We start from the raw sequence: 24,364 nt of genomic DNA on the forward strand, positions 1-24,364 counted from the left end.
GAGCCGCTCTGCTCCAGCGGGCTGGCCAGAGGGGGCGGGTCGGGGCGCGCCTGCGCATTGATTGTCCAAGCTGAGGTGACGTCACAAAGCGCGTTCCCTGGACTGCGCATGTGCAAGTTGGAGGGGGCGGAGCACATTCACCGCGCTCTGATTGGTTGGAGAACGACTCCTTCCGGACCCTTACCAGGCGGCCCCCTTATTGACCAATGGGGATATAGGGAGGACCGGAAACACTCTGGTCCTCCAACCAATCCCAGCGCGACCTTTGTGCCAATGGTCATGAGCTTGTGCCCTCTGAGAGTGAGTTAGTCCCAGACTGACTGAACCTTCCCTCTATTCCACAACTGTGAGTAATACACTCTCCCCTCTTCCTCTTTCATTCTGGGTTTAATTATTGACTTGCAGCATGTGACTCCAGGCAGGGTGCAGACTCCACTCTCTACTCTTCACGCATGGACATCCTTTCCTTCCTCAGCTTGACACATCTATTTGTCTGGCTAAAAGGGTGGCCTCTTTACCAATGTTTACAGTTCAAGGAGTGGTTTCCCCTGGAGATGGCCAACATTTAAGGAGACAGTATAGTGATTAAGGACTTGGATATGTCTTATGTTGTTTTTTGGTGCAAAATAGATTATTTATATTCTTTTCGCATTCATTTATTACTATTTCTATTCTTGTACAACAATACTATAACACAGGAGTCCTTCGATAACTCAAGTCCACTTGCTGTAGAGAAATTTACTCAGACCCACCACAGAGCTCTGCAAATTTATTTCCTTCAAACGTCCATTCAAAATCATTCATCATCTCTGCTTCCTCCATCCTGATAGGCAGTGAGTTCCAGCTCCCTAAATAAAATGTATCTTCACGTTCCAGGTGTATCTCAAATCAAGTAATATGGTAATGAATATTATGTACATGAATATTTTACGGTCTGTAGACCTGGACAGTAAGTGTTGAGCATGGATCTGCCGATCACCTTGAATTGGCACTTTCAGAAGAATTGCGAGGGCATATATTAGGTAAAGCATAGTGGGGATGGAGGGAGTATGTATAGAATGGAGATTTACAATTTTTGGGGAACGGGGGAGGAAAGAATTTTCCATAGAAACTGAAATTGTCTGTTCTGAATTTCTATCCTGTACTGACAGTGAGAACTTTTGTAAACTCCTTTTCCAGGTTATTCAAAGCACAGAATTTGCAGACAGAAATCTCAAACAAAATATCACAACAAGGTCAGACAGTCACTCAATTCATCGGCACCCGAATATCACCGGCTCTGAATTTAGAAGGAGAAAAGCTTGTCAGTTCTGTCTCCTTTGTAAGGTTTTAAACATCATTGTGACTGGAAAATAACCAAGATACACACCCCACCAAGTGAGAGTGCTCCAGTCTACTGACTGTGGAAAGGGCTTTAACGATTGCAGCAGACACCACAGGGAGAGACCGTGCACGTGTTCTGTGCAGACGAGGCTCCAACTGATCCTCAAAACTGGAAAGTGCGAAAGACACTTGCACCATGGAGAATCCGTGGAAATGTGGGAACTGTGGGAAAGGATTCCGTTCCCCGTCTGAGCTGGAATCTCATCAGCGCATTCACAGTGGGGAGAGACCGTTCACCTGCTCTGAATGTGGGAAAGGATTCGCTCAGTCATCACACTTGCTGAGACACCAGCTACTTCATACTGAAAAGAGGCCGTTCAACTGCTCTGAGTGTGGGAAGGGATTCAGTGATTCATCCCACTTGCTGAGACACCAGCGAGTTCACACTGGGGAGAGACCGTTCACCTGCTCTGACTGTGGGATGGATTTCAGTCAATCATCCACCCTGCAGAAACACCAGCGAGTTCACACCGGGGAGAGGCCATTCACCTGCTCTGACTGTGGGAAGGCATTCACACAGTCATCACACCTGCTGACACACCAGCGTGTTCACACCGGGGAGAGGCGGTTTACCTGTTATGACTGTGGGAAGGCATTCACTCAGTCAACACACTTACTGACACACCAGCGAGTTCACACTGGGGAGAGACCATTCAGCTGCTCCGAGTGTGGGAAGGGATTTGGTGATTCATCCACCTTGCTGATACACCAGCGAGTTCACACCGGGGAGAGGCCGTTTATCTGTTCTGACTGTGGGAAGGGATTCACTCAGTCATCACATCTGCTAACTCACCAGCGTGTTCACACCAGGGAGAGGCCGTTCACCTGCTCTGTGTGTGGGAAGAGATTCACACAGTCATCCTCCATGCATACACACCAGCGAGTGCACACTGGAGAGAGGCCATTCACCTGCTCCAAGTGTGGGAAGGGATTTACTCGGTCATCACACCTGCTAAAACACCAGCGAATTCACACTGGAGAGAGGCCATTCTCCTGCTCCCAGTGTGGAAAGGGATTCACTCAGTCATCTCACCTGCTGAGACATCAGCGAGTTCACACTGGGGAGAAGCCATTCACCTGCGCCAAGTGTGGGAAGGGATTCACTCAGTTATCCAACCTACTGACACACCAACGAGTTCACAAGTGATTATAGGGTTGGATTCTGCTGCTATCGTTGCTTGTAATCACATCTAGGACTGAACTATACTCATTCTGACAGTTGATGAAGTGGGGGTGTGGAGGGTTTCTTTCTGCTGACCTGGCTGGTCTCTCAACTTTGCTTCCATTGGGCTGATGGACTTTGACGCTGTGAGTACACATTTCCACTGAAATGATCCACAAAAGATGATGAAGGACATTTATCCAGGACAGCAAAGGGTTTCTCTGACCAGCACAGGTAGATCTAAAATAAATACATTTGCCTCTGTCCACTGAGTATACAACACAAGGTCAGGCCTGTCAACTCAATTGGCGTGTCAGTCCACATAAGCCTCCAGCCACCCCTCAACATCCTCCCCCATCAGCATGTCCTTCTATTCCCCCCATGTATCTACCTAACTTGCCCTGAATGAAATACATTCATGCACTTCACTTCAACCACTCACTGTCATGGTGAGTTCCACTTTCTCACCACTTGCTGGGTAAAGAATTTATAATGAAATCCTTATCGGGTTATTAATCTTAAAAACTCTCATCAGGTCATCATTTAGTCTTCTCTTTTTCCAAGAGAAAAGTGTTCAGCCTTCCCCAGTGATTAAATACTCTGTTCTGGAATTATCTTTGTGAATCTCTCTCATATCATCTCCAGTGCCTCTATGTCCTTTTTACTTCATGGAGACCGCAAATAGAAACATAGAAAATAGGAGCAGGAGGAGGCCATTCGGCCTTTCAAGCCTGCTCTGCCCTTCATTATGACCATCCAACTCAATAGCCTATTCCCACCTTTCCCCCATATCCTTTGATCCCCTTCACCCCAAGTGCTATATCTAACTGTTTCTTGAAAACATACGTTTTAGCCTCAACTGCTTTCTGTGGTAACGAATTCCACAGGCTCACCATTCTCTGGGTGAAGAGATTCTCCTCATCACAGTCCTAAAATGTTTACCCTGCATCCTTAGACTGTGACCTCTAGTTCTGGGCACAACCCCCCCCCCCCCCCCCCCACTACCATCGGGAACATTCCTCCTGCACCTACTCTGCCTGGTCCTGTTAGAATGTTATTGGTTTCAATGAGATCCCCCCTCATTCATTTAAACTCCAGCGAATACAATCCTAACTGACTCAATCTCTCCTCATATGTCCTGCCATCCCAGGAATTAGTCTGGTGAACTTTCTCTGCACTCCCTCTCGAGCAAGAACATCCTTCCTCAGATAAGGAGACCAAAACTGCACACAATATTCCAGATGTGATCTCACCAAAGCCCTTTATAATTGCAACAAGACATCCCTGCTCCTGCACTCAAATCCTCTATTTGCCTTTTTCACCGCCTGCTGCATCTGCATACTTACTTTCAGTGACAGGTGTACAAGGACACCCAGGTCTCATTGCACATTCCCCTCTCCAAATCTATAGCCATTTGGATAATAATCTGCCTTCCTATTATTGCTACCAAAGTGGATAACCACACATTTATCAACATTATAATGCCATGCATTTGTCCACTTATTTAACTTGTCCAAATCACATTGAATGATCCCTGCAGCTCACTCTCCCACCCAGCTTTGTGTCATTTGCAAATGTGGAGATATTACATTTAGTTCCCTCATCTAAATCAATATATATAATGAATAGCTGGGGTCCCAGCACTGATCCCCGTGATATTTATTCCTACTCTTTGTTTCCCGTCTGCCAACCAGTTTTCTATCCATCTCAATCGACGACCAGCAATCCCATGCGCTTTAATTTTACATGCTAATTTCTTAGCTGGGACCTTGTTGAAAGCCTTCTGAAAGTCCAAGAGTTGTCAGTATTCCTGGTATAACCTAACCATGGTTCTACACAGACTGAACAAAACCTCTCTGCTTTTCAATTCTATCCCTCTAGAAAGGAACCCAGGGAGGAGTGGCTGAGACATAAAGGTCTGAAACTTTTTTGGAACAAAGAATTAGGTAATTTTAGCACCTTTTTATCATTTGTGATAGAGGTTTCAGTGAAGCCCCTCTCCCCTGCCTCCTACACACAACTGGAATTATCTCCTCTTCCCAACCCCCCTCCCCAGTTAACAGCCCCTTCCCCAAAACTCCCACTCATTCAGCAGCTAGTCTTAATCCCCTCCTCTACTCACTAACCCCTTTCCAACCCCCTCCCTCACTCCACAACCCATCTTCCCAAAACCCCAACTTACTCATCAACCCCTATTCCCCAGCGCTCCCGCCCGCCGCCCACTCACTCACAATAGCCCATCTTCCCAAACCACCTCAACTCATTCAGCAGTGCATCTTCCAACCTCCCCTTTGCTCCACTCAGGGCCCCTCTTTACAAACCCCACCCCAGATCTACTGAACCCCATGGAAACTTGGGCTCCGCTCTCTCCACCCCTGATTCCACGAAGTATAAAGCAGCTGGACTTTCTACCCCTTTTCCTCTCTTGGTGGGATGTGCGGCGGCTCCCAAGAGGCTGCTCCCAGCCTTGTGACAGAGATTTTCTGGACTTTGAGACTCTCTTCCCAGCTTTGGTGTTTGATGGAAGGTAGGAGTCAGAAAATACAAGTTGGAATTCCACCAAATGGTGGAATTTTCACATCCCCAGTACAGCACAAAGCGGCAAAGTCAGTGCAGAGCGAGGGGCTGGAAAATTCTAACAGTTTTTATAGTGAAATGTAAAGACTTCTAGCCCACTTGGTGGGGTATGCACGTAAATAGGTGATGTGTAAGTCCTATGCCTGGGATTTTTATCTTGAAAATGTAAACATTATATATTGTAAATATTAACCCGCACACATTATTAAAACAGAAAAAAAATCACAACCCATCAAATCACCCAAGAGTATCTCTTGTCTGTTGTGAGGAAAGTTATTTTTAATTACGAGAGTATCTTCATCTCTATATTCACTAGTGTTTCAGGACAGTTTCTAGTCAAATTGCTCAAAAATGTTTCTCAATGTTTGGCTGCTCAAAATATTCGACAATCAACTTCAGGTCAGCAAAATCATGGAAATATTTGTATCTGTCCTTCCCACAAGCGTAACTGTGGGTGCTGCTCTAAATACTGGTAGTAACCATTTAATGACTACTGCAGATTTAACTAATGGTTTTGTTCACCTAGTAACTGGTATCTTTGGACCAACGCTGAACATCACTGAAAGTAGCATCTGATACACCAAGAATTGTAAAAGTGTCGAGAGGTGAATGCAGTCGAATTCTGACCTGGCCCCGGATGGCGACTTTCCAGTTACCCCGTTATAAGAGAATATGAACCCATACCAATCGCTGAGAATGGGCTGTCTTTCCTTCACTCAACAGCTAACTGAGCTCACCAGGTTCCCACAGCGCACTCAAGAATATCAGCTGTCAGCAGATAAATGAATCTGTAATTTATTAAACACCTTTGGTTATTGAGTACACAAATTTCAAGGTGTAAAATTTGAAACTCTCAAAGTACTCCGCTTGCAGGAGTGTAAGGTGATAAACTAGACTGGTTGCACTAGTCTCAGCAGAAGTGTTTTGTTTAGGCACCAAGACTGAACTACATAACTGAGGGCCAGATGAGCAGTATGATTCCTTTAACACAGCCATCTCTCTGCTTCCCTGCCACTTTAAGTATCTATAAAAGATCAAGCCCTCTGGCTTTAAGACCTGGCTGTAAATATAGGGATAATGAACAAATACAGGTTTGGATGGGTGGACAAGGAACGGAAGAATAGTAGTACACCATTCAGTCCCTCTAGCTGACTCTGCCATTCAATGCAATCATTGTTGATCTCCGGGGCTTGAACTCCACTTTCCCAACCATTCCCCATAGCTCTCGATTCCGGAGAGTCTGAAGATCTGACTATCTTAGCCTTAAATATTGCAACGATGGAACATCTGCAACCATCTGGGGTAGAGAATTCCAGAAATTCCCAACCCTTTGAATGAATCCTCAAAGATTGACCCCTTTCCCTGAAGTTGTGCACCTATGTTCCAGATTCCCCAACCAGGGGAAAGAACCTCTGAGTCTACCCTGTTAAGCCCCTTCAGAATCTTGTATGTTTCAATGAGAACTCCAGAGAATAGGCCCAATTTACTCAGCCACTCATCACAGAACAATCCAGGAATCAATCTAGTTAACTTTTGGTGTATTGCTTCTGATGCAAGTATATCTACTGGGAGTAGATGGTTTGAGTTATAAGGAGAGGCTGGATAGACTGGGACTTTTTTTCCTGGAGCGTAGAAGGCTTATGGGTGATCTGTGGTCTATAAAATAATGAGGTACATAGATGAGGTAGATAGTTAGCATCTTTTCCCAAAGGTAGGGGAATCTAAAACTGGAGGGCATTGGCTTAAGGATACAAAAGGCAATTTCTTTTCCACAAAGGGTGGTGAGTGTCTGGAACGAGCTGCCAGAGGTAGTAGAAGAGGCGGGTACAATTTTGTCTTTTAAAAAGCATTTAGACAGTTACATGGGTAAGACTGTAGAGAGAGATATGGGCCAAACACGAGCAATTGGGACTAGCTTAACGACAAAAACTGGGAGGAATGGACAAGTTGAGCCGAAGGGCCTGTTTCCATGCTGTAAACCTCTATGACTCTATGTTTTCCTTGATATGGAGACTGAGACTGTACTCAGTACCCCTGTACTGGTCTTAAAATCCTGCACAACTGTAGCAAGACTTCTGTATTCTCGTACCCCAATCCCTTTTCAATAAAGGCCAATATGCTGTTTGCCTTCCACATTGCTTGCTGTATCTACGTGCTGACTGTATTGAGTACACCAAGTTCCTCTGCACATCAATATTTACAAACTGCCTTTAGAAAAATCTTGTTTTTTTTAATGACCAAAGTGAATAACTTCACACTTCCCCACATTATACTCCTACTCATTTAACCTGTATATATATCTGCAGCCTGTGTCTGTTTCAGGGTTGTGTTTTACAGTTTTAGTATAACCTCCCTGCTCACATGCTCCAGACTATCTCATGTCTTTTTGACCACCTTGTCTACTTGTGCTGGTACCTTTATGGAGTTATAGACAGAGACCCCACAGTCCCTTTGTTCTACACTTTTCCGAATACAATTTGTATGTGCTCTTGTCTGGTCTCCCCCTTGAACTCCTATCTCCATTTGCCAATTTTCTGCTTAAAATAATTATGTACCTCTGCCTTACAAATGTAACTCCACACAGAATCAGTCCATATACAGCAGCACTCATTGTCTGAACGTGCCCAGAACTGTGCAGTCAAAAGTAAAGGGAAATATTAAAATTCTTAGACTCATTTGAAAATTGCATGGAAACAAAGGCACCTTTTTAAACAGGTCTCAGTAACCTTTAACAAAAAGGCTGCACAGGCACTTTATACCTTTGTGCACAAAACTCAAGTTTCACTGCACAGCGAGAAACAAATGATTTATATTTAACTCCATCTATGTTTAGACAGGAACCAAGTGTTCCAATAATGGGAGGGGGAGGGGGAGAAAGTTAAAGTTCATCAGGACTTTTATTTGGCAGTAGCTCATGTTCCTGCTTTTTTCTAAAATGATTGATATGCAACACATTGTTTAAAAAGAATCTCTCTGACCGCCACTCTATCCGTTAGTGACAGCTGCAAGAGGCAATACAGTGAGACCTTGGTCCCTGCCTCAACTCAACCCTGAGGGAAAGAACTACACCTGGAGGCCCACTGCACGTAACCAGTGTGTCCAGAAAGGATGCTGCATTGCTGTGCCCTAGGAGCAGCCCGTTGAAGCTGTATTTGTACTCGGCCCTGCTGATAGCCTGCAGCAACTGCAGAAGCCAGCAGCCGTTAACCCAAGGTTGGAATTGAACCCAGGTCTCTGGCACCGAGAGGCAGCAGTGCTAACCACTGTGTCCCCCTGTATCCTGTATGCAAGATGAGAAAGTACACAGTAGAGATTAGATGAGTCTGTGGAAATGGCCTGTGGAAGGAGTTTTGATTAATTCTATGCTCGTTTTACTTTCTAATCTCAAATGTTCATCAACTTGCTGCTGGCATCACTGTGGCTTGGATTACTAATTTCTATGGTGAGTTTTACACATTTCAGAAATAAATATCAATTTATTGCGTAGGATTACAAATTCAAGCTTAAAATGGATGGATTTATAGTGATTAAGCTTGAATCACCAGCTGCAACTGATTCTCTGCTGTATGTGTCCCACTTTGTCCTCCAGGTTTCACCACAGGAGCAAATTACACTGGGCAGAATCCTCCCAGCTTTTGATTGGTAAAATGTTTTGCAACTAACACAGCTGGAATATCCCATTGTACAGCTGTGGATTTTAATATAAAAGCAATGTGCTTTCCTACCCAGCTTGCAGGTAAATCTCAATCTGTTTACAATCTGACAACAGCAGTTGTTCAATATCACAGTAACAGGCCATTCATCTTTCTGATGCAGCACAGCATAGCTCTGCATGTTGCAGTCCAGTTCCACTGGGAAGTGCGCAGAACCATGGACTAAGTGCAGCAGCCTACTGCTGCCCTGTGAAAGCTGCACTCTCTCTGGCCTGCGCAGCTTAATGCTGAGAACCCTTGTGCACTAAATCAAGGGGTAACTACACAAAAAGTCATTTTGAATTCAGCTTAATCAGTGGAGTATGTGGCCCAGGAACAAATAATAACTGGTCCTCTCTGACATTATGATGCTGGAGGCTGCCTGCATTTATCCCAGACACGGTTCAACATCCTTTGAATGGCACTCAATAATATCCCTACACAGGCAGTAATAGGCTTTTGAGATAGTCAGTCCACAACGTAAGGCTGCTCATCAGTCAGTGGGGCTGGTGGATTTTCCCGATGGCCTCCTCTGGTGGCTGACTGTACCGCTTCTCCTCAACATGATTCATTTGTTCGATGAGCCATTTTCTCCTGCAGCTGTCAACAGTTAAACAGAACGTCGCTTCCTGGAAAACGTCACTGATAGAAACCTTGAAACATCAGAAAACAAAACAGTTAACACTACTGCCTCAAAGTGCCAGGAACCCAGGTTCGATTCTGGCCTTGGGTCACTGTCTGTGTGGAGTTTGCACATTCTCCCCATGTCTGCGTGGGCTTCCTCCGGGTGCTCCGGTTTCCTCCCACAGTCCAAAGATGTGCAAGTTAGGTGGATTGGCCATGCTAAATTGCCCCTTAGTGTCCAAAGTGGTGTAGGATTGTGTGGCGTTACAGGGATAGGGCGTAAGGGAGGGGGATGCTCTTTTGGAGAGTCGGTGCAGACTCAATGGGCCAAATGTAGGCATTCTATGGGTCTTTGTCTTCTATGGTTTAAGATGAAACCCAGCAGAATATTAACATTATGGGCAAAGTGATAATGGGGTATAGTTGAGCGGCACTGTGGGATATCAATGTTCTGCAACAGTTCACTACCGGCCACTATGTGGCTATGCCAATAGAGACAAACACAATCTAAAATTCTTCGTCAAGCATCAGAATAAATGTTGTGTTTGTATTTTTGTGCTGTTGATGTACCAAAGATGTGGAGATGCCGGCGTTGGACTGGGGTAAGCACAGTAAATCGTCTCACAACACCAGGTTAAAGTCCAACAGGTTTATTTGGTAGCACATGCCACTAGCTTTTGGACCGCTGCCCCTTCATCAGGTATGTAACTTATCTGACTTAAGGACTTACCTGATGAAGGGGCAGCACTCCGAAAGCTAGTGGCTTGTGTTACTAAATAAACCTGTTGGACTTTAACCTGGTGTTGAGAGACTTCTTACTGTGATGTACCAAAGATCAGAGCAACGCCTTTGGAGAGACAAGTGGAAACTGCTGGGAGCTGGAAAATGCCATCAAACTCCATGTAATGCTGATTGGCCCTTGCTGTGTTGCAATACTAGGCTATCTGACAGGGCACAGTGTCACAGCTGAACCCACTCTTGCCCTCACCCAAGACCTGTTCATATACTTCTCCAAATGACCACTGTTTTTTAATTTGTGTATGGGATTTGGGCACTGCTGGCAAGGGCAGCATTTATCACCCATAGCTAAGATAGGGAGTTAGGCAGACTATAGGGAGCAGAAGCTGAGTCTTTCCTGATGCATTCAAACAAGGGCTTTCCAGCAGCATAAGTGACCAGGAACAGAAACTGTGGCTCATTATCCTTCCACTGATCTCTCTCAAACCAAGGGTTGGGTTATACTATTCCAGCTCTGGCTCACGCTGGAGATCAGCTGAGACCAAGGATAAACTGCCCATAAAACCTTTCCAGAGCAACCACAGATCTGTGCTGTACCTGGCCTGAGTATGTTTGATAGGGATAGTGTAGAGGGAGCTTTACTCTGTATCTAACCCCGTGCTGTACCTATCCTGGGAGCATTTGATGGGGACAGTGTAGCAGGAGCTTTACTCTGTTCATAACCCATCCTCTTATGTTTCGATCCTTGTCAGTGGACAGAAACAAGGTTACACTAATTGGTCTAAGACTCAGGGGCATACTCAAAGTTAGAATCGATATTTAGGAGTGAAATTAGGAAAGAGTGGTAGAAGGTTGGAATTCTCTTCTGCAAACTGTAATTGAGGTGAGATGAATTCTAGATTTTAAAACTTGAGATTGATAAGGTTTTGTACACTAAAGGTATTAAGGGATAAGATCAGCCAATGTCTCAGTGAATGGTGGAACAGATTTGAAGGCTCAAAAGCCTATACCTGTTTCTATGTTCTGTAGTAATGGTACATTCAGCTCCTGGTGTATTTATACAGATCCAACAATTCAATGCAGCAGGCATTTCCGTCAGAGATTGTGGTACGGCCGAAGTGTTGGAATGTAAAGTTAGCACATGGGTAAGGCGCATTACCTCTTTAAAGTGAAAGTTTTGAAACATAGCAATACTGATTGTATTTTCCAGGTTGATTTTGGCTTGAAATTTCTTTATCCCCAGTTTGGTCACTCCTGAGGGGAAATAAAGCAACCACATAAACAAATGTTTACTCCACAACCAACAAGGACAAGGAGCACATGGACTTAATAAAAAAACAAATTACTGCGGATGCTGGAATCTGAAACCAAAACAAAAAATGATGGAAAATCTCAGAAGCTCTGACAGCATCTGGACAGAGAATAGAACTGATGTTTCGAGTCTAGATGACCCTTCCTCAGAACTGAAGACAAAGGAAATAGGATGATATTTGTACTGTTAGGGTGAGGGGACTAATTGACAAAGCTGTCATAGACAATAAGGCAAAGGGGATGTAAATAGTGATGATCATATCGAAGAAGGGTGCTGATAGCAGCCAGAGATCAGAATGTGTTAATGGCAGAACAAAGGTAAGCAGAGTGTTAAAGAACAACCTGAGACATGTAACGGATAACTAAGAACATAAGAACTAGGAGCAGGAGTAGGCCATCTGGCCCGTCGAGCCTGCTCCGCAATTCAATAAGATCATGGCTGATCTTTGTGGATTCAGCTCCACTTACCCGCCCACTCACCATAGCTCTTAATTCCTTTACTGTTCAAACATTTATCCTTGCCTTAAAAACATTCAATGAGGTAGCCTCAACTGCTTCACTGGGCAGGGAATTCCACAGATTCACAACCCTTTGTGTGAAGTTCCTCCTCAGCTCAGTCCTAAATCTGCGCCCCCTTGAGGCCATGCCCCTTAGTTCTAGTTTCACCCACCAGTGGAAACCACTTCCCTGCTTCTATCTTATCCATTCCCTTCATAATTTTATATGTTTCTATAAGATCTCCCCTCATTCTTCTGAATTCCAATGAGTATAGCCCCAGTCTCTCCTCATAAGCCAACCCTCTCAACTCCGGAATCAACCTAGTGAATCTTCTCTGCACTCCCTCCAGTGCCAGTATATCCTTTCTCAAGTAAGGAGACCAAAATTGTACAAAGTACTCCAGGTGTGGCCTCACCAGCACCTTATACAGCTGCAACATAACCTCGCTGTTTTTAAACTCCATCCCTCTAGCAATGAAGGACAAAATTCCGTTTGCCTTCTTAATTACCTGCTGCACCTGCAAGCCAACTCCTTGTGATTCTTGCACAAGGACACCCAGGTCCCTCTGCACGGCAGTATGCTGCAATTCTTTACCATTTAAATAATAGTCCATTTTGCTGTTATTCCTACCAAAATGGATGACCTCACATTTACCAACATTGTACTCCATCTGCCAGTCCCTTGCCCCTCACTTAGACTATCTATATCCCTTTGCAGACTTTCAGCGACCTCTGCACACTTTGCTCTGCCACTCATCTTAGTGTCACCTGCGAATTTTGACACACTACACTTGGTCCCCAACTCCAAATCATCTATGTAAATCGTAAATAATTGCAGTCCCAATACTGATCCCTGAGGCACACCACTAGTCACTGATCGCCAACCAGAAAAACATCAATTTACTCCCACTCTTTGCTTTCTGTTAGTTAATGACCCTAATGTGGTGGGGGGTGCAAGATAGAAAGCGAGCTTTTCAAAAAGTGGACAAATGAAAATTTTAAAATTAAAAATAAATATGATTAAATAAAATTAATGGAAATGGGGTGAAGATGGAGGGGAGAGTTCACGCTCTGAAGTTGTTGAACTCTCAATGTTCAGTCCGGTAAGCTGTAAAGTGCCCAATCGGAAGATGAGGTGCTGTTCCTCCAGTTTGCATTGGGCTTCACTGGAACAGGCCAAGGACGGACATGTGGATAGGAGAGCAGGGTAGTGTGTTAAAATGGCAAGTATTAGTCAGGTGTGGGTCCTGCTTGCGGACGGAGTGAAGGTGTTTAGCAAAGCGGGAAAGATGTGTTTGTTGGTGGCAAGATGCTGGAATTGGCAGGTATAGTGGAGGATGATCCTTTCAATGCGGAGGCTGGTGGGTTGTAAAATGAGGACAAGGGGGACCCTATCCTGGTTCTAGGAGGGAGGGGAAAAGGTGAATGCACCCAGCTCTACCTTATCACCAACTCACTCAATCCTTCCACTGTCTCTAAATTGTCAGACTGTTTGACATTCAGGATTGAATGTGCAAAATCTCCTCCAACTAAATGTTGGAAAGACCAAAACTGTTGTCTTCAGTTCCTGCCATAAACGCTGTTCCCTACTCACTTAGTCATCCCTCTCCCAGGCAACTGTCTAAGGCTGAATCAGACTATTCATAACCTGGGTGCCTTATTTGACCCCGAGATGAGCTGCCAGTTACATATCCATCACCAACTTTGCCTGTTACCTCTGTAGTATTGCCTCTGCCTCAACTCACCCAACATGGACACCCTCACCCATACTTGTTTTACCTCTAGACTTGACTACATCAATACCTCCCATCTTTACCCTCCATAACCCTGAACTCACCTAAAACTGCTGCCCAAATCTAACTCGCACCAAATCCTGTTCACCCATATTCAAATTCTCATCCCTCCCTATCTCTGATCTCCTCTGAGATATGTGTTCCTCCAATTCTTCAGCATCCCTGATGTGAATTGCTCCCGATGTGGAGATGCCGGCGTTGGACTGGGGTAAACACAGTGTGGCTTTTGCTACCAAATAAACCTGTTGGACTTTAACCTGGTGTTGTTAAACTTCTTACTGTGAATTGCTCCACCATTAGTGCCCATATCTTCAGCTGCCTAGGCTCTTAACTCTGGCATTCCCTCTATAATCCTTACTAGCTCACATTCCTCCTTCAAGTGCATTAAACCAAACCTCTTTGACCAAGCTTTTGGTTGTCTGTCCAAGTATCTCTGTAGACCACATCAGACTTTGTTTGGAACCACCTTGTGATATTTTACTATGATAAAGGTGCTATATTATCATTTTACTTTTACTTATGTTTGAAGGCAGATAGGAAACACAGTGAAGAGTGGGGTCTGACTTCAACAAGAATCTCAGAATGGACAGGTTTCCTACTGCATGTGAAAGGTGGAGCTGAGCATAGTGGGCAGACATGTGGAAGCTTGCTCAGTGCTGGAGGATCGTTTAGCTGAGGGGTAGAGGAGATAATAAATAAGGTGCATCCTTAGGTGTAACTTTTATCACAAAGGAGATGATTGTGTGGGAAGACAGAAGTTGTTGGTTTAGGAGTTAAGGTATAATTTTTTGCAGGGTGTAAAGAAAGGGCAGGTACAGAAAATGAGATGGATGAGTGATCAGCCTCTTGGTGATTGTGACTTTGTAGACTGTAAGGAAGTGGCAGGATCAAGAGGGTGACTGTGGGTTTGGTATGAGAGTTTAAGTGGAGAGTGGATTTTTAGACAGACAGGGCACGCCGAGTTTTGGATAAGATTTAAAGTTGCCGAGGATGAGGAAAAGCTTTCTGCTGAATACGTTTCCCAGGTTAGCAGTTATTAAAGAAAGGGAGTTGCTCTCTTCCCCTTCTGTTCTGAAGGTCAGACTCTTTTGGCTGTGAATGTCTCCATATATGACGATCACCTTGTAATATTGATCCTTAAATGACTCACCAATTGGCCAATTTTCAGGTTCTGACATTCACAGCTGCTTTACGGAGAAATAGTAATTTATTTTTAAAATAGTATCTATTGCATTACAGAATAAACAGCCAATGGCATGACAGAATTAGTATACATGTTCTCACCATAATACATCATCATCATCGTTGCTTCCTTTCCAAACCCCATTCCTCTGTAACTAGGCTCTAAAAAGCAAAAGATCGCACTATTTAATATCACCAGAGAATACAACTACTAATACCATGTGCAGCACACAGAGCATAATACACCAATAAAACGACCATACATCAGTATTTGCAATGGGTCTCCATTAATGTGTCAGTATTTGCAAAGGCACTCCCAAGGGTACATCAACATGTGCACAGGAGTCCCCAAGAGTATACCAAGACATGTAAAGGCAACCACAGGAGTACAACAACATGTGCAGTGAAGTACCCAGGAGTACATCAACATGTGCAGACGGGACCCCACCCTGAATGGTTTGAAAATGTACAATTTCAGTGTTTGGGAATACAGAACTTGAGTAGCTGAAAAAAGAACGTGCCATTGAAGCTTTACATTTTGCACTTATAGGACAATTCGCAATTGGCAGCTGCAGTTTCCTAAATTACAACAGTGACTATGCTGTATTGGATGTAAATGACTTTGAGACATCCAGTGGTCATGAAAAGTACTAAATATCTAAATCTTTCTTTTTAAACTCACCAAAGTTAGGGCTACTGTAAAGTGATGCAAGAGGTGTGTTTTGGAGCCATTTAAGGTCTGTGCACATTCTTTTAAATGTGTGCTAATTGTTATTGCCAATGAAGCTCCACGGGATCAAAAATGATCTAAGTGCGTAGATCTCATTCCTTCAGGTTTTTGTTGGATATTTTAGAAATGAAACTTTAATTTTAATTGCTATTTTTTTCTATCTGTCTCCTCTAGCGTAACACGATCTTCCTTTCCCCCTCTTGATTTCTCTTTCTGTACCTGATTTGACATAGAATTCACCCACTCTAACCTATACTTCCTTCTCAATCTTTGTTCTGTTAATTTCCCAACCCTCCAATCTGATTGGTATGGGGATACACAGCTACTTGCCACATTCATTCAAATCCCAGATGCCGGGTTTGCCTCAACTCAGTTCGCACTTCCAACTACTTGGGGTGTAAAATTTCATTAACATTAAACAGGCAAGGAGGCTAAGTTTAACTAATTGCTACTCTCTACAACAGCAAATTATGACCCAATGAGTACTGTCCATATTATTGGAATCCTAGCGACAGTGCTATAACTGGTAGCTAACCTGCAATCATGATTTCAATTTCAGCCATTGTGCGGTCTTCAGGATCCGTGAGGAACAGATTTACATCCCCCACCATGCAATCCTCTTCTGTACAAGAACCACTCACCCACCTCAGTTTGTCCAACACAATGAAGGTACATTCTGTCAAAATACAAAGAAAGACCAATGTTCAGATCTTTAAATCTAGACCTCACCCATATTTTGGGGTGGTGTTTGTATCAATACAATTTGCCTACTATGCACGGTATATGGCAAATCATAATAGGCTGCAGTAATGATATAACACCCCTAATTGTTAACAGCGTGAACAGCAGACTCTGACTGAAATCAGCATGGCTTTTAAATTGGTAAGTACTGAACTACTTAAAATCAGGCAGCACACTAAACATTTTAAGCATTTCCTCTGTTACCCACTCCTATGGTAATGACAAATAGAACTATTTGTCTGATAGAGGTTGAGTGGTGGGGACTATTCTACGCTAGATATGGCACTCCTATGCTAGATATAGCACTTGGAGTGAATGGGATATGAGGAGAAAGCAGTAATAGGCTATTAAATTGGACGATCAGCCATGATTGTAATGAATGGCGGAGCAGGCTCAAAGGGCCAAATGGCCTCCTCCTATCGTCTATGTTTCTATGACCTTATTGGAGAAATCACTATTTATGGCTACACCTTGTTAAATATTGACCTCCCAATTGTGATGCAGCGATTCGATACATACAATTTATAACTTGGGGCCAATTCTAATCTACTAACCATTAAAGGCACTATATAAATGCAAGTTGTTGCTAGATGAGTTTGTGCAGTGGTTTGCAGACTGGTCTTTTACTTCTGGAACCAGGTTTCAAATTACGCTTGGACTGATGGAATTCAGGTTGGCTGTAAGCATCTACTTGGATCTCAATATCATTCCTATTTGGATATAACATCTCAGTGGAAAAAGTGCTCCAAAATCGGGCGATGTGAGAAAACATTATCCTAATAGAGTACCAACATTTCCTGACTTAGGATAGAGGCATATCAAACAACAGAATGAGCGGACATTGTTGATGCTGACGCTTGGCTTCTGAAATGGAAAGATTTACATTTCCTTCCACCAATGTTCATCAGCTTGATGGACACAAATAAAACATAGCCTGCACAAATTCAGTCTTGTCGTGGTCATCGTACAACAAATGGAGATCCAGCTCTCTGCTGCTGGCCTACTCAACGACAGCCCAGGAGGGCCGTGGTATTATTAACAAGTTCTTACTGTCAGCATCCTCCCACCAGCTTCTCTGCATCTGGTATTCCTGCTCCAAGGTAAGTGGCTCTGAGGCTGTGAGCTTCTGTAGCTCCTCTGATCGCATCCATTGGTGATACCTGTAAACAATTAAATATAAATCATCAATCAAATACATTGTCTGTGATTATAACTGATAGGAGAAAAATAGTTGAAAGGAGGAATTGTCTTGAGAATAAAGCACTATCCTCACAATCTATGGACCAAAAAATTGTATGACCTCTTTTTAAATTAATGATCATGACATGACTGGCAAGAATTTACTGTTCAATATTCTAGTCCTTGAGGAGGTGGTGGTGGGATATCTTATTGGATGCAATGGAGTAACTTGTTTGGCTAATTGTCAAGTCAATTGTATTGATGTGGGTCGGGAGTCCCACATATATCTATTAAAGTCAACAAAAATATAAATTGGGAGATTAAACTGGGCTACAATTTTGCTTTTTTTTTTAAACACAAGAACTTGCTGTGTGTGAGGTAATCAGGATGATTCTGAGGTCAGGCTCTTCTATGAAACCCCAGGAAACATTTCGTAGAACCACTGAACGCCTACAGTGCAGAAAGAGGCCATTCAGCCTATCGAGTCTGCACTGACTCTCCAGAGCATCTTACCCAGCCCACCCCCGCCCTGTCCCTGCTACCTCACGTGTTTAATCTCACTAACCCCTCTACCCTACACATCTTGGTAGGGGGGGGGGGGGTCACCTGCAGGTTCACTTCCCACAGGATTAGTGTGGGGATTGAGGGGGGGGGTTGCTCCTGCGGGATGCTGGCACCTGGGGACGTGTTCCGCTCGGTACGGGACCAGAGCCGCCAGCCGGCCCCGAAGCTCCACCTCAGCGTTCAGCAGCATCTTTCCTAAGGACAGGCCACACTCATGCCCGGCCCGACCAGTCCGCCTCTCACGACGCATGCGCGGCCTTCAGTCACATGGGGGCCTGCCGGGCGCATGCGCGGCCTTCAGTCACATGGGGCGTCCCGGGCGCGTGCGTGGCCTGAGGGCGGGAGTGAGGATTATCCCTGTACAAAATGGCGGCAGGTAAATACCAGCCAGTACTTCATTCACCTGCACAGTACTCATCCAGATACTATTTAAAGGCCACGAGGCAATCTGCCTCTACCACCCTCCCAGGCAGCTCATTCTAGATCGTCACCACCCTCTGGGTAAAAAGGTTTTTCTTCACATCCCCGCCCCCCCGAAACCTCCTGCCCCTCACCTTGAACCTATGTCTCCTCGTGACTGACCCTTCAGCTAAGAGGAACAGCTGCTCCTTATCCATTCTGTCCTTGCCCCTCATAATCTTGTACACCTTGATCAGGTTACCCCTCAGTCTTCTCTGATTCAAAGAAAACAACCCAAGTCTACCTAACCTCTCTTCATAACTTTAATGCTTCATCCCAGACAGCATCCTGGTGAATCTCCTCTGCACCCCCTCCAGTGCAATCACATCTTTCCTATGATGTGGTGACCACAACTGCATACAGTACTCCAGCTGTGGCCTCATCAAAGTTCCAAACAACTCTAACACGACTTACTTGATTGTGTAATCTATGCCTTAATTGATAAAGGCAAGTGTCCCATATGCCTTTTTCACCACCCTAATAACATGCCCTTCTGCTTTCAGAGATCTGTAGACAAGCACACCAAGGTCCCTTTGTTCCACAGAACTTTCTAGTGTTCTGCTAGTCATTGAATACTTCCTTGTCAAATACTCCTTCCAAAATGTATCACTTCACACTTTTGAAGATTAAATTCCATCTGTCATTTATCTGCCCATTTGACCATTCCATTTCTATCCTCTTGTAGCCCAAGACACTCAGTCTCACGGTTAACCACCCGGCCAATCTTTGTGCCATCCTCAAATTTACTAATCCTATTCCCCACATAGTCATCTATGTCGTCTACATAAATGACGAATAAAAGGGGACCCAACACAGATCCCTGTGGTATGCCACTGGACATTGGTTTCCAATCACTAAAGCAGCCGTCATTACCCTGTCTCTTACAACTGAGTAAGAAGTCTCACAACACCAGGTTAAAGTCCAACAGGTTTATTTGGTAGCAAATACCATAAGCTTTCGGAGCTTGCTGCTCCTTCGTCAGATGGAGTGGCCTCTGTTCTCCAACAGTGCACAGACACAGAAATCAAGTTACAGAATACTAATTAGAATGCAAATCTCTACAGCCAGCCAGGTCTTAAAAGGTACAGATAATGTGGTTGGAGGGAATATTAAACACAGGTTAAAGAGATGTGTATTGTCTCCAGACAGAACAGCTGGTGAGATTATGCAAGACCAGGGGCAAGCTGTGAGGGTTACTGATAATGTGACATAAATCCAACATCCCGGTTTAGGCCGTCCTCATGTGTGCGGAACTTGGCTATCAGTTTCTGCTCAGCGACTCTGCGCTGTCGTGTGTCATGAAGGCCGCCTTGGAGAACGCTTACCTGAAGATCCAAGGCTGAATGCCCGTGACTGCTGAAGTGCTCCCCCACAGGAAGAGAACAGTCTTGCCTGGTGATTGTCGAGCGGTGTTCATTCATCCATTGTTGTAGCATCTCCATGGAAACCATGCAGATGCTACGACAACGGATGAATGAACACCGCTCGACAATCACCAGGCAAGACTGTTCTCTTCCTGTGGGGGAGCACTTCAGCAGTCACGGGCATTCAGCCTTGGATCTTCAGGTAAGCGTTCTCCAAGGCGGCCTTCATGACACACGACAGCGCAGCGTCGCTGAGCAGAAACTGATAGCCAAGTTCCGCACACATGAGGACGGCCTAAACCGGGATGTTGGATTTATGTCACATTATCAGTAACCCCCACAGCTTGCCCCTGGTCTTGCATAATCTCACCAGCTGTTCTGTCTGGAGACAATACACATCTCTTTAACCTGTGTTTAATGTTCCCTCCAACCACATTATCTGTATCTTTTAAGACCTGGCTGGCTGTAGAGATTTGCATTCTAATTAGTATTCTGTAACTTGATTTCTGTGTCTGTGCACTGTTGGAGAACAGAGACCACTCCATCTGACGAAGGAGCAGCAAGCTCCGAAAGCTTATGGTATTTGCCACCAAATAAACCTGTTGGACTTTAACCTGGTGTTGTGAGACTTCTTACTGTGCTTACCCCAGTCCAACGCCGGCATCTCCACATCATGTCTTACAACTGAGCCAATTTTGAATCCACTTTATCAAATTACCCTGTATCCCGTGCGAATTTACCTTCTCCCATGTGGGACCTTGTCAAAGGCTTTGTTGAAATTCATATAAATATGCACTACCCTCATCTACACACCTGGTCACCGTCTCAAAAAATTCAATTAAATTTGTTAGGCAAGACCTCCCTCTGATGAGCCATGCTGGGGACTATCCCTGATCAAGCCTGGCCTCCAAATGGAGATGGATGTTCTCCTTCAGAAGTTTCTCCAATAGTTTCCCTATTAGACGGCAGATTATAAATCGGTGTGCAATGCTGATTTGATGCCAGTGCTGCCATTATCAACATTCAAGGCTATGGGCCAAATGCTGGCAAGTGGGATTAGATGGGCAGGTTAGGGCATTTCATGCGCTGGTGCAGACCCGATGGGCTGAAGGGCCTCTTCTGTAGTATTCTGTGATTATTAACTCCCATGTTTCAGCTAACATTCCAGTCTTAAATTCACAAAGCTGAACAGATTTAAACAAATAAATATCCTTCCTTTCCACCAGCACTACTCAAAGAGGTCATGAATTACTTACAGGTTAGTTGCTGGAGTATTTCTTCTGGCTGCTGGTGCAATTGTGTATGTTTACAAAGTTTGCTTATACTTGGTTAAAATTGGAATGATCTACATTCCAATTTTAACCAATTTCCAATTTTGACTGATGCTTAAATATTTCTCTGTTTTATAAGCTAAGTCAAGTTACTTCCAGTCATGAGTGGCCTGCTAGGTCTCCCTCTGGGACTTAGGCCAGGCTTTGAGAATGAAAAGAGGCCACACAAGCAGGACAGGCTCTTGGAAGAGGGAGGAGGATGAAGGAGATAAAGGCTTTTTAATTGGAAGCAAAATTTGCCAAGGATCAATTTTCTTACCTCAACTTCATTGAGGACCGATGAATGAGGTTTCTTTGCTTCACAAAAGAGGTCGTGATTGAAATCTGCCAACTGCCTGCAACCAACCTCAAGGCAGAGGAAGGACAGCATTGCCTGTGGCTGTCAAAGTGACCGTGGCTCTTGTGTGCTTCTGGTTTCTTCTTTGTTGCTAGAGATAGAAAAAAACATCATGCAGTTTCCAGTATATTGCTACAAGAGGGGTGCTATATACAAGAGACAGTTTATTCCATCTTACTAGAGGCAAGCAGGCAGAATAAACACAAGGATTTGCACTAATTGTAAGCTTCCGCATGGTGCAGGGTTGGCTGGGGGAGGGGAATGGTGGGGGTTATTGATTATACACACACACACAGCCTTTTGTGTGGCTCATATGAACTCCGCCATTTCATTTCAATTCCTCAATATGTATCTGGTATGTGATAGCAGCGCATCATGCAGGGAATGTCCATTATCCTGGCAACTGTCACGATTCCTATATTCTGCAGTATTCCTCTGTGCCACCAGTGTTTGGTCCACTATGTAAAGTCCAAGGTAGACTGCTGCGTGATGAGGGTTATCCACGCATGACATGGCTCATGACTCTGGTGTGCAACCCATGCACATGTGCAAAGCAAGTCTAAACTGGGAGCCATACTACCTGAGCCCAGCATCGACAACCTCAAACCAGGTTTTCACTGCCTGAGCTGAGGCGGTATCAAGATTGATGTAACATGACACACAAAGTCACCATTATGAGGGAACAGCCCTTTCCATTACCTATCAGATGAAAAGTTGAGGAGTAGGAGGAAGTGAAGGAAGGCCAAGAGGAAGGGAGGTCCAGGCTCCATGTGATCGAATAATCATTGAACCAAACCAGTAGCCTCAACTATAACTCCCCAATCCCCAGTGGTCTCACACTCCTTTTCCTCTATCACAGATGATTACATCATTCTCTTTCTGACAAGCCAACAATAAAAAAACACCAGAAAATGCAAATTACAATGCAATTTACAAATTCAATAATTATACAATGCACACAAAAATAAACCAATCATCCTTACTGTCTGTCCTCCCCATGCCCTTATCCCGATGCTACTATGAGTTGCCTTCCCAGTGGCTGCAGTATGGGTAATGGAAAGCTGCTGATCTTGACAGAGGGGATCATTATAAGACACCCATGAGAAAGGACGTCAGGTTATTATTGCATCAGGCATTCTGGTGAAAAGCTTGTTGCCACTGGCAGTCAACCCGTTTAAGGAGAAATTAAGGTAATTAAGTTGTTGCTATTATTAAATTTGCTTGTAAAGAATTAAATCCATAAAACACACATACTCTAGGAGTACAAAATAGTTCCAATTAAATCATCCAGAATGACATATTTTATGTACCACTCAGGAAATTGTTGCCTCTAGTTGAAAATAGGAAGGTAATTTCATATTCTTCATTTGATTTGATTTGATTAAATCAGTTTCTCTTGATTATGTTTTGCAATCAGTATTCATACAGAACCTTCTCTTAGAGATTGAACCAGGACATAATCTGACAGGGAAGATTGTACCTGGTTTGTGAAAGGAGTAAGCTCGATGGACTGAATAGCCTTTTCTTGTTGTATGTTTTAGTATGTTCTATGTGAGTATCTCCTGCTTCCAACAACATTCCAGAGCAATAAACAGTGATTGAAGACCAAGAGACATCTCAAACCAAATGTCTGCAGAGAACTTTGATGGACTCCTGTAGGCAGGCCATACTTAAGTATAACATCTGGTTCAGTGCATTCTGTGAATCTCCCAGCAATGACAGCCAACAGAGGGCATCCTTTACTTAAAAGTATACTAGGCCTAATGCACGAGCTAGATTGATGCTGTATACAGACAGAAATATTCTTTGTGCGACTGGCTGGGCATTAATGCTTGCAGTTAAATTGCTTTTTCAAAAAATAATTTCCTAGCTAGTTCCTGTGATGTGAATTTTTTTTATTTCAAAAATATACTTTATTCATAAATACTCTGAAATAAACCATTGCAGAAACGACATTTCCAATAATTACAAACAGTGCAAAAAAAGCCATATTTACAATATTTTATGGTGCTCTGTTCCAAGACATTACATTTATTACAGTTCAGTTCTTCAACAAAACTATATTCATTCATCACATTTCACTGTGTGCTGTTTTTACAGAGTTGCACACCTCTGTGATGTGGATTAATACTGATCACAATGAAAAACAATGTTTGTGCACTCTTTTTAGTTGGACAAAGATGCGGTTTGTATCTGTTTGAATGTATTGTGTCCTTCTGTTCATTGTCATTGTGAGTGCATTTTATAATTTATATTTACATTATCTCGGCCTTTTGGCTTCTTGGCCTTTTGGCTAAGATCAAGTGTAGTATCAACATGCTGTACTTGGTTGAAGTCACTAGGTTACATTTTAGCTTTATTTGAAGCAATTTTTAAAAGCGATATCTCGGTCTTTTGGCTAAGATGCAAATGAGATCAAGCCTTGGAGGAGGTACAATGCCTACTCCAATCAGCTTGGATCATGCAGATCAAGCCCAAGACAGGAGGTGAGAGCCCTGTCTTGTCAGCTTGGATCAGGAATGTCTCACTTGTTGAGACTCTGAATTGGACTTGATTTGATTAAATTGGATTTTTTAAAAAATCTCGGCCTTTTGGCTGCACTTGGTTGAAGTCATGAGGTTACACTGAGGCTTCATTTGAAGCAATTTTTTTAAGTGGCATCTAGGCCTTTTGGCTAAGATGCAAATTAGATCAAGCCTT

The 24,364-nt window shown here is 43.8% G+C and overlaps 2 protein-coding genes and 1 non-coding gene across 4 annotated transcripts; 2 read left to right on the forward strand and 1 right to left on the reverse strand.

Annotated features, from left to right (window-relative positions):
- The first annotated feature begins 289 nt into the window (after positions 1–289).
- LOC144501497 (uncharacterized) lies at positions 290–7,254 on the forward strand. Of its 2 annotated transcripts, none has more exons than XM_078225288.1 (3): positions 290–346; positions 1,180–2,691; positions 5,649–7,254. In XM_078225288.1, exon 2 carries the CDS (start codon positions 1,520–1,522, stop codon positions 2,528–2,530), a length of 1,011 nt encoding a protein of 336 aa, XP_078081414.1. In that variant the 5' UTR covers positions 290–346; positions 1,180–1,519; the 3' UTR covers positions 2,531–2,691; positions 5,649–7,254. The 2 variants fall into 2 exon arrangements, with proteins under 2 accessions (XP_078081414.1, XP_078081413.1); XM_078225287.1 differs by having other exon boundaries at positions 1,180–2,779; positions 5,649–5,942.
- Positions 7,208–18,432, reverse strand: nat9 (N-acetyltransferase 9). Its single transcript, XM_078225289.1, has 6 exons — positions 18,287–18,432; positions 17,481–17,590; positions 16,225–16,365; positions 15,062–15,121; positions 11,336–11,430; positions 7,208–9,467 (listed from the first exon to the last, which is right to left on the reverse strand). Exons 1-6 carry the CDS (start codon positions 18,421–18,423, stop codon positions 9,312–9,314), a joined length of 699 nt encoding a protein of 232 aa, XP_078081415.1. The 5' UTR covers positions 18,424–18,432; the 3' UTR covers positions 7,208–9,311.
- A 5,505-nt stretch (positions 18,433–23,937) lies between these two features.
- On the forward strand, positions 23,938–24,127 carry LOC144502200 (U2 spliceosomal RNA). The gene has a single exon (XR_013499318.1). It is a non-coding gene; the product is annotated as a U2 spliceosomal RNA (small nuclear RNA).
- The last annotated feature ends 237 nt before the right edge of the window (positions 24,128–24,364 follow it).

The sequence above is a fragment of the Mustelus asterias genome, chromosome 12, assembly GCF_964213995.1.
Source record: "Mustelus asterias chromosome 12, sMusAst1.hap1.1, whole genome shotgun sequence".
Taxonomy (NCBI): Eukaryota; Metazoa; Chordata; class Chondrichthyes; order Carcharhiniformes; family Triakidae; genus Mustelus; species Mustelus asterias.

Excerpts from the sequence above, each read along its gene's own strand:
- LOC144501497 (XM_078225288.1), top strand. The coding sequence starts at position 1,520 with ATGGAGAATCCGTGGAAATGTGGGAACTGTGGGAAAGGATTCCGTTCC.
- nat9 (XM_078225289.1), bottom strand. The coding sequence starts at position 18,423 with ATGCGTCGTGAGAGGCGGACTGGTCGGGCCGGGCATGAGTGTGGCCTG. Across the intron at positions 17,591-18,286 it reads CGAGCGGAACACGTCCCCAG|GTATCACCAATGGATGCGAT; the intron begins GTGCCAGCATCC and ends AATTGTTTACAG. Across the intron at positions 16,366-17,480 it reads CTGGTGGGAGGATGCTGACA|AATGTACCTTCATTGTGTTG; the intron begins GTAAGAACTTGT and ends GTATTTTGACAG.